Below are 12,991 nucleotides of genomic sequence, written 5' to 3'. Positions count from 1 at the left end.
CCATAGCTAATGTCAAGTGCTATGGAACAGTTTATATATGAATAAAAGAAATCAGTTTTTGAAAGAATTTATTACTGTAGCAAGAATTACTTTTTTAAGTTATGTAACTTGTGCTATGGAAATTTAGTGAGGTTTTTTTAAGGACTGTGCAGTAAGACATGGATCCTAAGCAGGTAATTCTAGGTCAAAATGAGAAAAGCCTTTTGCTCAGCTAGAGCAGTAGAACAAGGATGAAGTGTGCCAAAAGGAGAGTCCAGAAGTGAGGTTAAACTAAAATTTAAAAAGTGACTGTTGCGATCTGCTTTTGGATTTTGCCATAAGATTCTTACGTGCCTTTTTGCAGTCATTTGGCCTCTCTATATTTTCATGGCTTTGCCTGAAATGTAGATACAACAACAATACTAATACAGGTCTTCTCTCAGTCTCTTACCTGGAGCTACTTCTGTTGGCATTCTCTGATACAGTGCTTGCTTTTACCATCCAGGAGAGACCATAGCTAGCCTGGCCTTGGGAGCAGATTTTTGCTGGTATATTTTAAGACTACATCTGGAACTTGTCTGCACCTGCTAGTGAAAGAGAAAAACCTGAAGCAGTTTAGCTAATAGTGAGACCAGAAGCATGTGGTGCAGGTATCTCTAATCTTGTGGCTTTAAACATTTGGTCGTTACCTTCAGAGCTTTTCATTTTAATGGAGATCTGAACCACTCGGTGTCATGAATCTCTGAAGATGCTTTTTGCCCTCTGCTGCTGCCTATCTATGCTGTACTTTCCAGATATAATGTCAGTTTGTAGAAATAATGTCAGTTTGTAGAAGCTGTAAGGATAGTCCCTAATCTTCAGAAGTCCCCAAAGCAGTAGGCAGTTTTCCTTTCGGGTTTGTGTTTTTTCTTTTTTTCAGAAGTCACGCTGTGTCTTCTTGCTGCTGCCTCTGTTCCTCCCTAGGTCCCTCAGGCAGCCCCCAGCAGCCTCTGCTTTTTGCTTGCCTTATCTGCGTGGCTGAGGGACCTGTGGGGAAGAACTGATGAAGGGTGGGATGGGTGAAGGTCAGCCTGAGGAATGGTGTCTAGTCTGGGCTGCAGTGCTGAGAGTGCACTACTGAGACTGTGTTTTGGTGGTGGAAAGTTGGGATATGGGGAAGTGAATGAGAGATGGGGTGAAATAGAAACGCGAGGAAAATTTTCAGCTGGGGAAAACGGCAAATTCTGCTTCTAAGAGAGGGATTTCCAGGACCAGAAAGTTGGGGAAATTGGAAGAAGGTAAAAAGAGAAATGAAGGACAAAGACAAATTTAAGAAAGAGGGAAGTAATGGGTTAAATGATATTTGAAATGGTAGAAGGAAGGGGAAGGTATTAAGACTGTGGGAAAAAAAGAGGCTGAGCTTGAATGGTGAGGGTGAGTGGGGAGCAGAGGTGAGAGGGAGAGACTGTTATCTGCATTGCAATCCAAAAGTATTCAGCTCTTGGAGGTTTGAGGTACTTGGTCAGATGCTGCTGGCAGCATGGTTGTCTGCAGTGAGGCTTCAAAACCTGCTCTGTGTGACCGACTTTGGACTGGGGCAGGTTTCACAGCCTTGGTGCTGCTCTGGGCTGCTGTGGGGCACCAAGGTGGAAATGCAGGGATGTGGTTCTGCAGCAGCATGCCCCTGCGCGTTGTGGCATGGAGGAAGGCAGGAGGGGGAATGCAGATAATCATTACTTCTTATCCTGATATATAAAGTTGGGTGCTAAAACAGACTGTACTTTACTCCTACACACAATGTGCTCAATCACTTGATTTTTATGTAATGAGAAGCACTGAAGAGTATGATTCTGCCAGGCAGTGAGTGAAGGATATAAAATCTTGCTATTAATGGTAAGAGAGGGGGGGAAAGGGGCTTTGTACACAGGAATCATTGCAGTTTTACAAAGCTGAGATGGATTTTTAAAATTTGAATATTTTAAAGGCTTGTGGATTTCTATACATATCTGGGAGGAGACACTTCAAGCATGAACACTTAGGATCTTGCAGGCGTCAAACTCAAATTTGTTAAACTGATATTTTTTTCTCTATTTAGGTATTTGATAAGCTCATATTTTCTAGCACAAGGTAAATTAGGCTATAACAGGCCTGGAAAGGTAACTAAAGAGGAGGGCAGAAAAAACATTCCTGTTTCTCCTGTCACTCGAGACCTCGTGCAAAGACCTTTCTTAATAGCTTGCTAATGGGGCTTGGCTGTGAAAGGGCCTGTCCCCATCTCTGGGCTTCCCAGCTGTTTTCCTCTGGGCTTCCCAGCTGTTTTCCTCTTGGCTTCTAGTCTGCCTTCACAACTCTGAGGCAGGAGATCCCCTTTGGTTGCCAGCTCCTGTCTTTTGTTTCTCTAAATATAGATCAGGGTTCTACCTTTTCTCTGTACTTGACTGGTCATGATGGTAATGAAGTCCCAAATCTTCCTGTAGCTACCCAGTCTACTCAGGTTTCTGTTTGAAAGCCCATTTTGAACAGGTGTCTGTTTCCCTGATCCTCTGGGCCATCGTTGTACTTGAAACCTCTGTGCTGTTTCCCTCTGTTTAATCAATTAGCACCTGTAAGAAATGGGATTTGTGTAGGAATCCAAAGGGAAAGCTTCCCTGGATAGCTGATGCTTGAAGGAATGCTCTGAGATGCTCTGATGAAAGGTGTTCTGGAGACTCACGTGTTAGTTAATGTGTGCTCAGTAGCTTAAGATAGGATATGGGTGAATTTCCTGTCCGATAGCAAGATTACTAAGAAGTGAAGTCTGTGGTCAGAGACCTTTCAGTGGATACCAGGTTGCTTTTGCACAGAGCTGTGGTACAGCCTGCATGCATGAGGTAGCTTTGCTCTGCAGGAGATTCCTCACTGGCAGAGGGAAGGTGCCCGTGAACAGTGTCAGGAAGCACCTCTCAAGAGCTTTGCCTGTGACTGGGAGGCATAAGGAGACCCTTCCCCGGTGAGCTGGAAAATGGCTGGCTCTGTGCTTAGTGCATAGAGGAGCCATGCTGTGTGAGGGAAGGGTTGTGGAAACTGCCACCTTTGAGCAACGTGCATGGATCTCACTCAAGTACACTGGACACATGAATACCCTGCACCAGACCCACAGGAACTTCACTACCTGGAGTTTCTTGTTTGTCATTATATTTTTGTGGTTTTCATAGTGCTGCGTTGCAGGGACTCTGCCTTCATCTGTCAGTGTTGTGTCTGGTATCCTGAGCAGTGTAGGCTGGTGGCAAGAGACCAGTGAGGGGATTTTATCCTTTAAATCTACCCGTGAGAAACCTAATAATATAGTTAAGTAGTCACCAATATGGCATCAGTATGAACATAAACAAAAGACTGGAAAAATGAGATGTATTCTTGCATGTGGCTCATGTTATTTGGGAATTAGAGGTGGTTCTTTAAATAAATATTTTAAATGTGGTTTGCATAGATATCTAAGTATAAGGAATAAAAGATGAGGGTGGGTGGTTTTGTTCTGAATAGCAGTGGTGTATCCACACCACTGCAGAAACATTACTGAGTTGTCAGGCTGGTTAGAAGAGAGTGGCACTTGCATCTCATTTTGGCTGTCACAGGGCAAGTGCAGACTAAACACCTTTGCATTTGATCCTGCTCCTGTTGAAACTGATGGGAGACTACTTATCAAGGAAAGAGAGCAGGGCTGGGAACCTCAGTGGATATATTCAGCTTAAAAGGTTGCAGTGTAGGGTTTTACCCTGTTCAAGTATAAAGCACCGTAAAAGGGATCTTCCTTATCTTTCAGTAGCAGATCTGAGGAATAGTCTCATGTTATTCTTCTATTTTCTAAATCTGCAAAAGCAGCACACGCTGCATTTTGGCCAGATGAGCAGTGGGACTACTCTGCTGCTCTGCAGATGTAGTGTTGTTTACTGGTGGTTTCCAGTGGGAAATTCCACCCACCTTGCCAAAAGACAGCTTGGAGGAGGAGAAGATAAGTCCTGGGATGATGGTGGTTCTTTCCCAGTGAAACAACAATAAGTAGGGAAATTCATCAAGCTGTTAGTCATGCATTTATATATATCTATCTATATATATTTCATAGTATACATGAGTGTGTATATATATAAAAACTATATTGCACTCACACTGTCTGTGTAAAGCGTCATCAATATCAGGCTTCAGAGTAATAAGAGAAGTAGCTCATGGAATATAAATGCATATCCAGGCAAAATTGGCCCAGCAGGTAATTTTGCTAATAATCCTTGTACCTAGTTGTTGTGAAAGATACTAAGATTAATGGGGCTAGAAAATAGATTGTACCTCTGTAAATAAGCTTGCTTTCTTTGTAGCCCTGTGAAGCCTAGACGGCAGTTTTAATCATCCTTAAATGGTGCTTGTTAAAAAGAAGTGAAATTAAAGGGTATTTTGGGATGTAGCTTTTTCTTGAATACGTTCCTTGTAGGTGGGGAAATTCCAATTGTTTGTAATTGTAGATGCTCAGGCTCCATTAACGTGTCTTTGTGTGCATCATTTGTATGCAAGTTCACAAGGTGATAGCATCTTTCAAACTGGAGTAAAAAAGATAATTGATTTTTAGCACTTCCTAAAATGCAGAGCACAAACATACTGCAGCCATTGTGGGTATGGAAGCATGAAAATTTGCTTGAGAAATAAGCCAAAGGAAGTTTTGATTCTGACCACTTTTTAAGCATTTAATACCCTGCATGTGCATCCAGGGAGTTAAAAGTCTTCCATAAATGCGGTGCATATCTCAAAAAAATGTATGTGCTTAGCCTCTTATCAAAGATTAAGATATGGAGGACCAGATCTTCCAATGTACTGTGACTGTGGGTGAGATCCTACTTCATGTTTAAAAATGTTTCTAACATGTGCAATATACTTCTGAAAACCAGCAAAGCATATGGGGTTTGATTGTTGACAGAGCAATGTCTTTGCTGCAGTTTGGAAGAGTGAGATGGTGGGTTTGTTTTTAAATGAGACAATTCCTAAGCTAAACTAATTTCTGGTGTAACATTGCAAAAGTCATTGTGGTAAACTGGTTTTCAGGATTAATTCAGTTAAGAAATTACATGAAGGATTTTATGCTTGTAAATATATTTTGGGGGCCATGTTTTATGTGCTTTTTTTTCTCCTTAGAATTGGACTCTCTGTACTTCTTCTGTGTTTGATGGTGAATTATTTAAAACCAAATTGCAACAGTGCTTCAATATTTGAGGCCAATGGGAAGTTAGCATCTAGCATGGCTATCAATGAAAGCAGAATTTTTCACAGAGGCAGTATTCTGTAAGCAAGGCTTTGTCTCTCAGGCTGTTTTCTCCACAAAGGTTTCCATGAACTGCAAATGTGTCTTTGGTAATCAAATGTGTGTTAATTAGTCCTGAACTCTGCTCAGTATGCTATCAGTGTTCAAATTGCTTCTGAGGAAGGAAGTGCAACTTTGATTTGTATTTTAGGCCTTTGCCTCTAGTGCTTGGGCAGAAGCAAGCTTTGAGGGCAAGTATGAGCAGAAATTTTAATGTAGGATGAGATTTGGAAAAAACCCCAACCCATCCTTAAAATCCATTCAGGATCTACCATTATAAAATATATGTAAAATTACACTATTCATTCCCTTTGATTTCTTCCCCCCTAAATTAACTACTGTTATTAGTATGTTTCCCCAAGCAATTCTTCACTGATGCATAGTTCTTCCCAGCTGATTTTATTTAAAATGCAACTTCTAGTTCCCCAGTGTCTATTCAGAGATGTAATACCTAATGTACAAACCATCCTCCAGAACGAGGGAGAGAATTCCTCTCTGTACTCTTCCCTTAAGGTACATATGTTTCCATCTTTCCCCAGCCAAATGCTGCCTGTACACTGAGGATTTCCATGGGACCAAAACCTGAGGTTACCTAGCAGCTTCCCCCAAAAGTAAGAGTGTAGCAGTGCTCTTGGCCAGAGCGTCATCTTTGGTCAGGATTTTCCATGCTCCAGTATCTGCTGTTAATAAGGCTTGTACCCCAAATACCTGCTGTTATGTCACAACACAGAGGTGTTGCCTGGAGCAGTTAAATTGGTTGTTCAAGTAACTTGGATCATGGCTTTTCCTGCAACGGTACCTTCCTTGTGCTTTTTTGGTGAGCTGTATCATCTCCAGCATAGCTTTTGTCAAGCTGCAGCCTGGCCTGGCAGGTCTGGGCTAATTCTCTATTGTGCCCACTCTGGAATCCCATTAGTGAAAAAGCAAGCTGTTTCTTTCTGCCTGAACTTCACTTTGCTTTGTTCAAATATTGAATGTGTAGGACCAGGATTTTGAAATATTGATACAGGAGAAAGCACAGACTGTCTCAGTCAAGCCTCATGCAGGCTTTACGCAGCCACCTTAGTGCATATGGGACCTGTGGGGGAAGCAAAAAGGTCAGTATGACTAGCTTTCTGGGAGTGGAGTGTGGCTGGGGAGGTGTCTGGCGTTTAACAGATGACGTAGGAGAGATTTTCTGGGATGAGATCACTCATGACTTGGCAAAAGTAATGCCCAAACGCCATTGTCCACAGTTGACTTATTGAACCGTATGGACTTAAGCAGAGCATAGAATCACAGAATGGTTTGGGTTGGAATGGACCTTAAATATCACCTAGTTCCAATCCCCCTGCCATGGGCAGGGACACCTTCCACTAGACCAGGTTGCTCAAAGCCCCATCCAGCCTGGCCTGGAACACTTCCAGGCAGGGGGAACCACAGCTTCTCTGGGCAACTTGTTTCAGTATCTTGCCACCCTCACAGGAAAGAGTTTCTTCCCTGTATCTAATCTAAATCTACCCTCTTTCAGCCTCAAGCCATTACCCCTTGTCCTGTCACTGCATGGCATTGTAGGAAGTCCCTCTCCAGCTTTCTTGCAGGCCCCCTTTAGGTACTGGAGGTTTGCTATAAGGTCTCCCTGAACCCACCTTTTCTCCATGCTGAACAATCCCACCTCTGTCAGCTTGTTGTCATAGGAGAGGTGCTCCAGCCCTCTGATCATCCTTGTGGCCCTCCTCTGGACTTGCTCCAGCAGGTCCATATCCTTATGTTGGGGGCTCCAGAGGTGAATGCAGTAGTCCAGGTGGGGTCTCAGGAGAATGGAATAGAGGGGAAGAATCACCTCCTTCAACCTGCTGTCCATGCTTTTTTTGATGCAGCCCAGGATATGGTTGGCTTTCTGGGCAGCAAACGCTCATTGCCAGGTCATGTTGAGTTTCTTGTCCACCAGCACCCCCAAGTCTTTCTTCTCAGGGTTGCTCTCAGTTCATTTTCTGCCCAGCCTGTATTTGTGCTCAGGATTGCCCCAACCTACTTTTAGGACCTTACACTTGACCTTGTTGAACTCCATGAGGTTTGCACAGGCTCACCTCAAGCCTGTCAAGGTTCCTCTGGATAGCAACCCTTCCCTCCAGTGTGTCAACACTGCTTGGTGTTGGCAATCTTGCTGAGTGTGCCCTCAAGCATGAAGCTTGCCTGTGTGCTGTGCAGGATTGTCCCTCGGATACTGCTGGGGCTCTGCCACCCTTTCCATGTGACTGGTTTCAGCCAAAACTATTTCATGGGGAAGAGAAGGAACTGAGCATGCAAATAATATTCTGGAGTCTTTTATTGATCTTCATGTGTACTGAATAGTCTCCCTTTCCCTTTTCTGTCAAATTTCTCCCTTAGGGCCATTTTTCTGCTAATGCCTTAGTGATGTCTGCAGTGATGACAGACATGTGGCCTGTGCATTCTTCAGCATTTTTTTTAATAAACCTTTCAGATGTATTGGTTTAATATAAAATGATCTCAACGGCCTTGGTGCTCTGTGTGTGATTTTAGGGCTGTGGGGAAAGGGGCCTGTATATTCATACCATCTCTTGCACAGTGCCAAGCTCTGCAGGCAGCTCTCCCAACACGCTAATTCCGCTGTATGACTGAAGGAGAGAAACAGCTTGCTCTGCCTTGATAGTAGCAGGCTGATGAATTTGGCTGGAGGTTTTTTGAGCTGTGACAATCATGGGGACTGTCTTGGTGGCAATGGAGAAACAGAGTCCTCACACAAACATTATAAATGCCTTGGGGAGAGCATTTCTGCACCCCAAGTACTGAGTAGTGCTTTGCGTGACATTGCTGTGGGGCAGGTTGTGTAGGTTTTGGAGAAACGTGGCATAGTTGCTGTAGCTGGTTTACATAGCCTTGTTTTCTAGAAATATAAGTGATAACAGCGGGATTGCCAGCATTAACTCTTCCATATACTGCTTGATGGGTTTTGTGCTCTTTTAGGGTGATGAGAACTTTGGACATTTGACCACAACAGTCTTGGCACAAGCCACAAGTACACGGGATGAGAGATGCCAGGGCCCTAGGGACCTCTGGCTGTGTGTACATATTGAATTCCCTTAATGGAGAGCAGTAGAACACTTGGCTTTTGTGGATTTGTGTTCCCTGCCCCCCCCCCCCCCCCCTTTACATGGTTTCTTTTACTGTGAGAAATGAAGATGTTGCAAACAACCCTTCTGTGTTTTTGCAACACCTCCTCTGTTCCTTGATTATTTTAGTTTGTTGGTGTCACTTTGCATGTTTATACTATTTTCAAATGTTTGTGCCACTCTTCCATCCACACCCCTCCTCCCCATCCCCACACCCCCCAGTTGCTTGACAGCTTTTCTTTTGCCTCCTTTTTTACCATAGGAATGTGAATTTTTATCTTCTTGTGCTTTGCTGAGATATTGTTCATCTTCAGACTCACAAAGGAAGTGTCTTCCCCACATCTAATTTTTTTTTTTAATCTTTTGAGGAGGTTTCAAACAAAAATGGGGTTAAATCAAAAGTGATACTTTTAGGGTGGAGATATAGTCCTCATCTGTTTGAAATGACTTGTTATCCACCCAGAGGGAGCGAGGAAGTAGTTCAGTGTGGTTGGTGTGATTTGAGGAAGGGCCTTGGCTCAGCCAGTTGTCACTTCTTGCCTTGTTTTTCCGATGTGGGTAGCCTGGCCCATGTGCTTTGGTGGGACTGCTTTCCCTCTTGCGGAGGGAAAAGACAAAGAAAGCATCATGTTTTTTCATTTCACTGGTGTAGGAATGCGCTGTTTGTCTCTCTCTGGAGTTGTTGTGAGAAGGGAAGAAAAATAAATTGTTTAAAATTTTATTTATTCACTGCAGCCCACAGAAGGGGTTACTGAGGCTAGCAAAATGAAGAGGTGCTGCAGCCCGCTCCTGCTGGTACACTGCTAGGCAGAAGGGTTGCCCACTCTTACCCTTTTAGTGTTCAGGTGCCAGTTTGGGCCCTGTCCCTGTGGTTAAGGCGACCCTAATCTGAAGTGCTCTGCTGGCCAGGGGCCATGCATATACATAGAATCCATGCTTCTAGCAAGAAGTTTCTTTTTACTGACAGCAGAAGGATATGTCTTTAATGTGTCTTTTTCTGCAGCATCCAGTACAATAGTAGCTTGCCTAGCTGCCATGCAACAGAAATCTGGGTTTCATTTGAATTTTCAAGGTTGTTAAAAGTGATTTTAGTATTTTTATCTCCTCCTTTTCTCTCCCCTTTTTTTCTCCATAGACATGTCAGCCCCCAGCAGAGCCTGAAAAAGAGAATATACCACAACAAGGCGGGGGGTGAGGGGGAAGAAAGAAAAAAGGCACGCCAAGGTATGGTTAGCATTTCTCTGCACCTGAAACTACTCATTTTGGTTTCATGCACTGCAGTTGCGTGCATTTGGTCTGCCCGGCGGGGAGGATGGCGGGGTGAGCACCGAGCATGACAAAATGCAAGCACTGACACACACAAAAAAAAAAAGGGGGGGGGGGGGGGGGGAGAAGGGTTAAAAAAAAGAAACCCCGCAGTTTTTCGCTCATTTCCTCCGTGCGGTGCGAATGCACAAAGAGACGGGGGCGCTGTGCGGAGGGAGGGGTTCCCCCCGGAGGCGGGGCCGGGGCGGCCGAGCTGCCCGAGCAGGAGCCGGAGCCGGCAGCGGCGGCGGAACGGGAGGTACCGGCAGCCGCCGCCATGGAGCCGGGGGGCAGGCGCGGCCGCGCCGCCGAGGAGGGCCCGCGCCCCGAGGAGGAGGAGGTGGACCCCCGCATCCAGGTGAGGGCCGCCGCGCCTTGCCTGTCTTTCCGGGAGGGCTTAATTTTAAAATGTATTTTAATGTGTATATAATTTATATAATAACTGTTACAATGATTGCCTTTTATGTTGTGTTATTTTTGGGTTTTAGTGCATACGTACATACATATAGACACACACACACATATATATATTTATGTATACGTTTGCCGGTGCCTAGCGGCGGTGCAGAGCAGCCCCGGGTGTCTCGGCGCCCGCCGGGTGTGGGGGGAAGCGGCCCCGGGGCGCCCCAGCCCTTTGTTACCGTGCGGCCCCGGGCAGCGCTCTGCGCCGGGCTCCGTTGGGCGTCCTTCCTTCTCCTAATGAAATCCCCCTCCCTTTTTACTTTTGACCATGACAGCGTGACCTTGCTCGTGAAACAGGGCTGATACTCAGAAATTCGTAAATGGGGGAAAGCACAGATTATTTTTTAAAAATTATTCTTACTTGCTTAAAAATGGAGTTTTAGTGGAAGGTGGTAAATTCTCTCTATGAATACTTTCTGAAATGCTTTTTATTCTTGCATGGTTTCTAAACAAAGCTTTTCTCCCAAAAAATCATGTCTTGACCAATTGCCTGGTGCAAACTTCAGCACGCTGTGGCCCCTGAAATGAAATGTATTTTTAGGTCTCTGCAGATTTATGGCTCTTGCCTCCAGTGTTGCTGGGACTGTTTGTCATAAGTGAATATAAGCATGTGTGTACATTGCTGAGAGGATGGATTCTTGGCTTAGGGCCCTCCATGCTGTAATTCTTTTCTCCATCGTGAGCATTTCTTTTCCAGGGCCAAGCAGAGCAATTGCAAAATTCACAAAACATGGTTACATAGAGCAAGGCCCTTAGCCAAAAGCGAGCCTGTTACTGCCTTGATTTTGAGAAGCTGAGATCTGTTAGTGCCTTTTGATAAATTTTGACTTTAGGTTCCTCAGCTTGCACAGCTGTCCATATACCTGATTGGCACTTTTTTGTAGAAACAGTGTTTTTCTTGAGTTTCCTGTTTGGTTGAAGAAATAGGCTGCTAGGTCTGCCTCTGTCAGAGCTGTAACATTCTTAACCATACAGTAAAAGGCAATTAGGTAATTCATGTATGAGTGTCTGTTTCAGAAAACATGGGCAAATATGTATCTTCCAAATCCTAGGAGCTGGAAATGAAATCTGACCTCCAAGGATAAGAGAACCGAACCGTTGCAGTTAATTCCTTTCTGATTGTACCCAGAGTTGTTCTTGTAGTCTAGTGGGAAATTGCTCAAGTTACAATCAATTTACAGTGGTTGGTTTATACAGCTAAACATTTCAAGGTAGATTCTGTTACACTGGTTGAAAATGAAATGTTTGCTTTAGCAAACATTCCTGTTGAAATTGTAGGATCTCACATGAAGTAACATGTTGATCAAATGAAGGCTATTGGGAGTCCACTCCTGAGGGTTGCATTTTGTCATAAGAAAGTCATTAAGAATGAGCTTTGTTTTTACAGTAACTTCATTCATGCCAACACCACCTCTAGTAAATATTTATTCAAGGGCTTTAACACCTTTGTTTTTACTGTTAAGAGATCAAAGTGTTGGCGCTAAGGCAGACTGAATAAACATAATCGTATGTCCCATTGACTGCTTGTGTTATAAAATGGTTTGCCAAAATCCAGAGTAAAATGCCTCTTGTGCTGCAAAACATGTTTTTTATCAGTGCTGTTCTTTCATTGTATGTCTCCTGTGATAGTACTAACTTTATGTTAATACTTCTGAGGACTGTGTGTATCTCACTGGAAAGTAGCAGATACTGACTATATTGATTAACAAGACAGAATTTACTGTACCTTTATGTTTATTTTTCATAGCAAGGAATAAGCCAGAACAGGAAATGTGGTGCCTTAAAATAAAACTATAGAGCTTCTCTGATTATTTTTCTTTTAAGTTGCAAACTAGAATACCAGTGGCAAAGTTATTCTAAATGTCTCAAGGCTTCCTCTTTTCACTGTATTTGTAAGCCACAGCCCTTGTAAGCTTTCAGTGAGGATGCAGAATGAGCCTTCTCAGACACTTTTTTCCCCCTGATTTCTTAAGATGCATTTGACTTTTCTTTCTTTCTTTCTTTCTTTCTAGGGGGAACTGGAAAAACTAAATCAATCTACAGATGATATCAATCGCAGAGAGACGGAGCTGGAGGTACAGAATTCATCCTTGCATTTTTCTTCTGTGCATGTTGGATTTTGTGAGCAACAGAACAGTATTTGCATAGGTTCCCTCCTGAATTGTGCCATGGTGATGATTTATTTTAAAGGTGTGACTTGAGCTAACAGCTGGAACAGAAAGGGAGAGGGCAGAGGGATACTGACAGTGTACAAACCATATGTAGAGAACCCTATGCGCCTCCATCGCTGACACGGCCCCTCCCCCCCACCCCCCCCCCCCCCCCCCCCCCGGAGCCCTGGACAAACCCTATTTTCAGGTTTTGAAACTAAACTTAGACAAGTTCTGTTTTTACAAGTTGCTGTTTTGGGTTTGTGTTCTTGACATAACAGACAGTGAAAGTTTATTTGGTTAAGAAGTCTTTGCCGTACAATTACCTGCCAGGATCTCCTCCTTAGTGGTTATTTTTTTAGCTTGTTAGATTTGCCTTTTTTGTCATTATTTTCAGAGTAAGGAAAGTAGAAGGAGTTGAAGGAAAAGACTTCCTAGTTGGAAAAAGAGGTTTTCTTGGACACTTAAAAATCTAATGGAAACTTCTGAAGAAATTGTTTCTAAAGTCCCAAATTTGAGCTTCAGCTATTCTGGAAGGCTCTGCATTATTGGTCTAATAACAAATCAAAACAAACTGTCCTACTTGTGTGTCTAAATTTTATTTTGTTAACTGCAAAACAAAGATGATAAAGCCAGTGGAAGTGTAAGATGAATATACTGCTGAAGTAAAACTGGTATAAAAT

General features: G+C 43.5%; 1 protein-coding gene across 4 annotated transcripts in view; it reads left to right on the top strand.

The window, feature by feature from the left end:
• The window catches only part of SH3BP5 (SH3 domain binding protein 5), an 84,682-nt gene that overhangs the window by 21,324 nt on the left and 50,367 nt on the right, over nt 1-12,991 (top strand). For 2 of the 4 annotated variants that reach the window (XM_040590055.1, XM_040590056.1), the window contains exon 2: nt 12,171-12,233. In XM_040590055.1, coding sequence (XP_040445989.1) covers nt 12,171-12,233 — 63 coding nt within the window. Of the gene's footprint in view, nt 1-9,884; nt 10,055-12,170; nt 12,234-12,991 lie in introns of those variants that run through there. The other 2 variants (XM_040590057.1, XM_040590054.1) reach the window with 2 other exon arrangements.

This window comes from Falco naumanni, chromosome 4, assembly GCF_017639655.2.
Source record: "Falco naumanni isolate bFalNau1 chromosome 4, bFalNau1.pat, whole genome shotgun sequence".
NCBI lineage: Eukaryota > Metazoa > Chordata > Aves > Falconiformes > Falconidae > Falco > Falco naumanni.
Note: the sequence above shows the minus strand (reverse complement) of the source record. Positions and strands in the feature narration are given on the sequence as shown.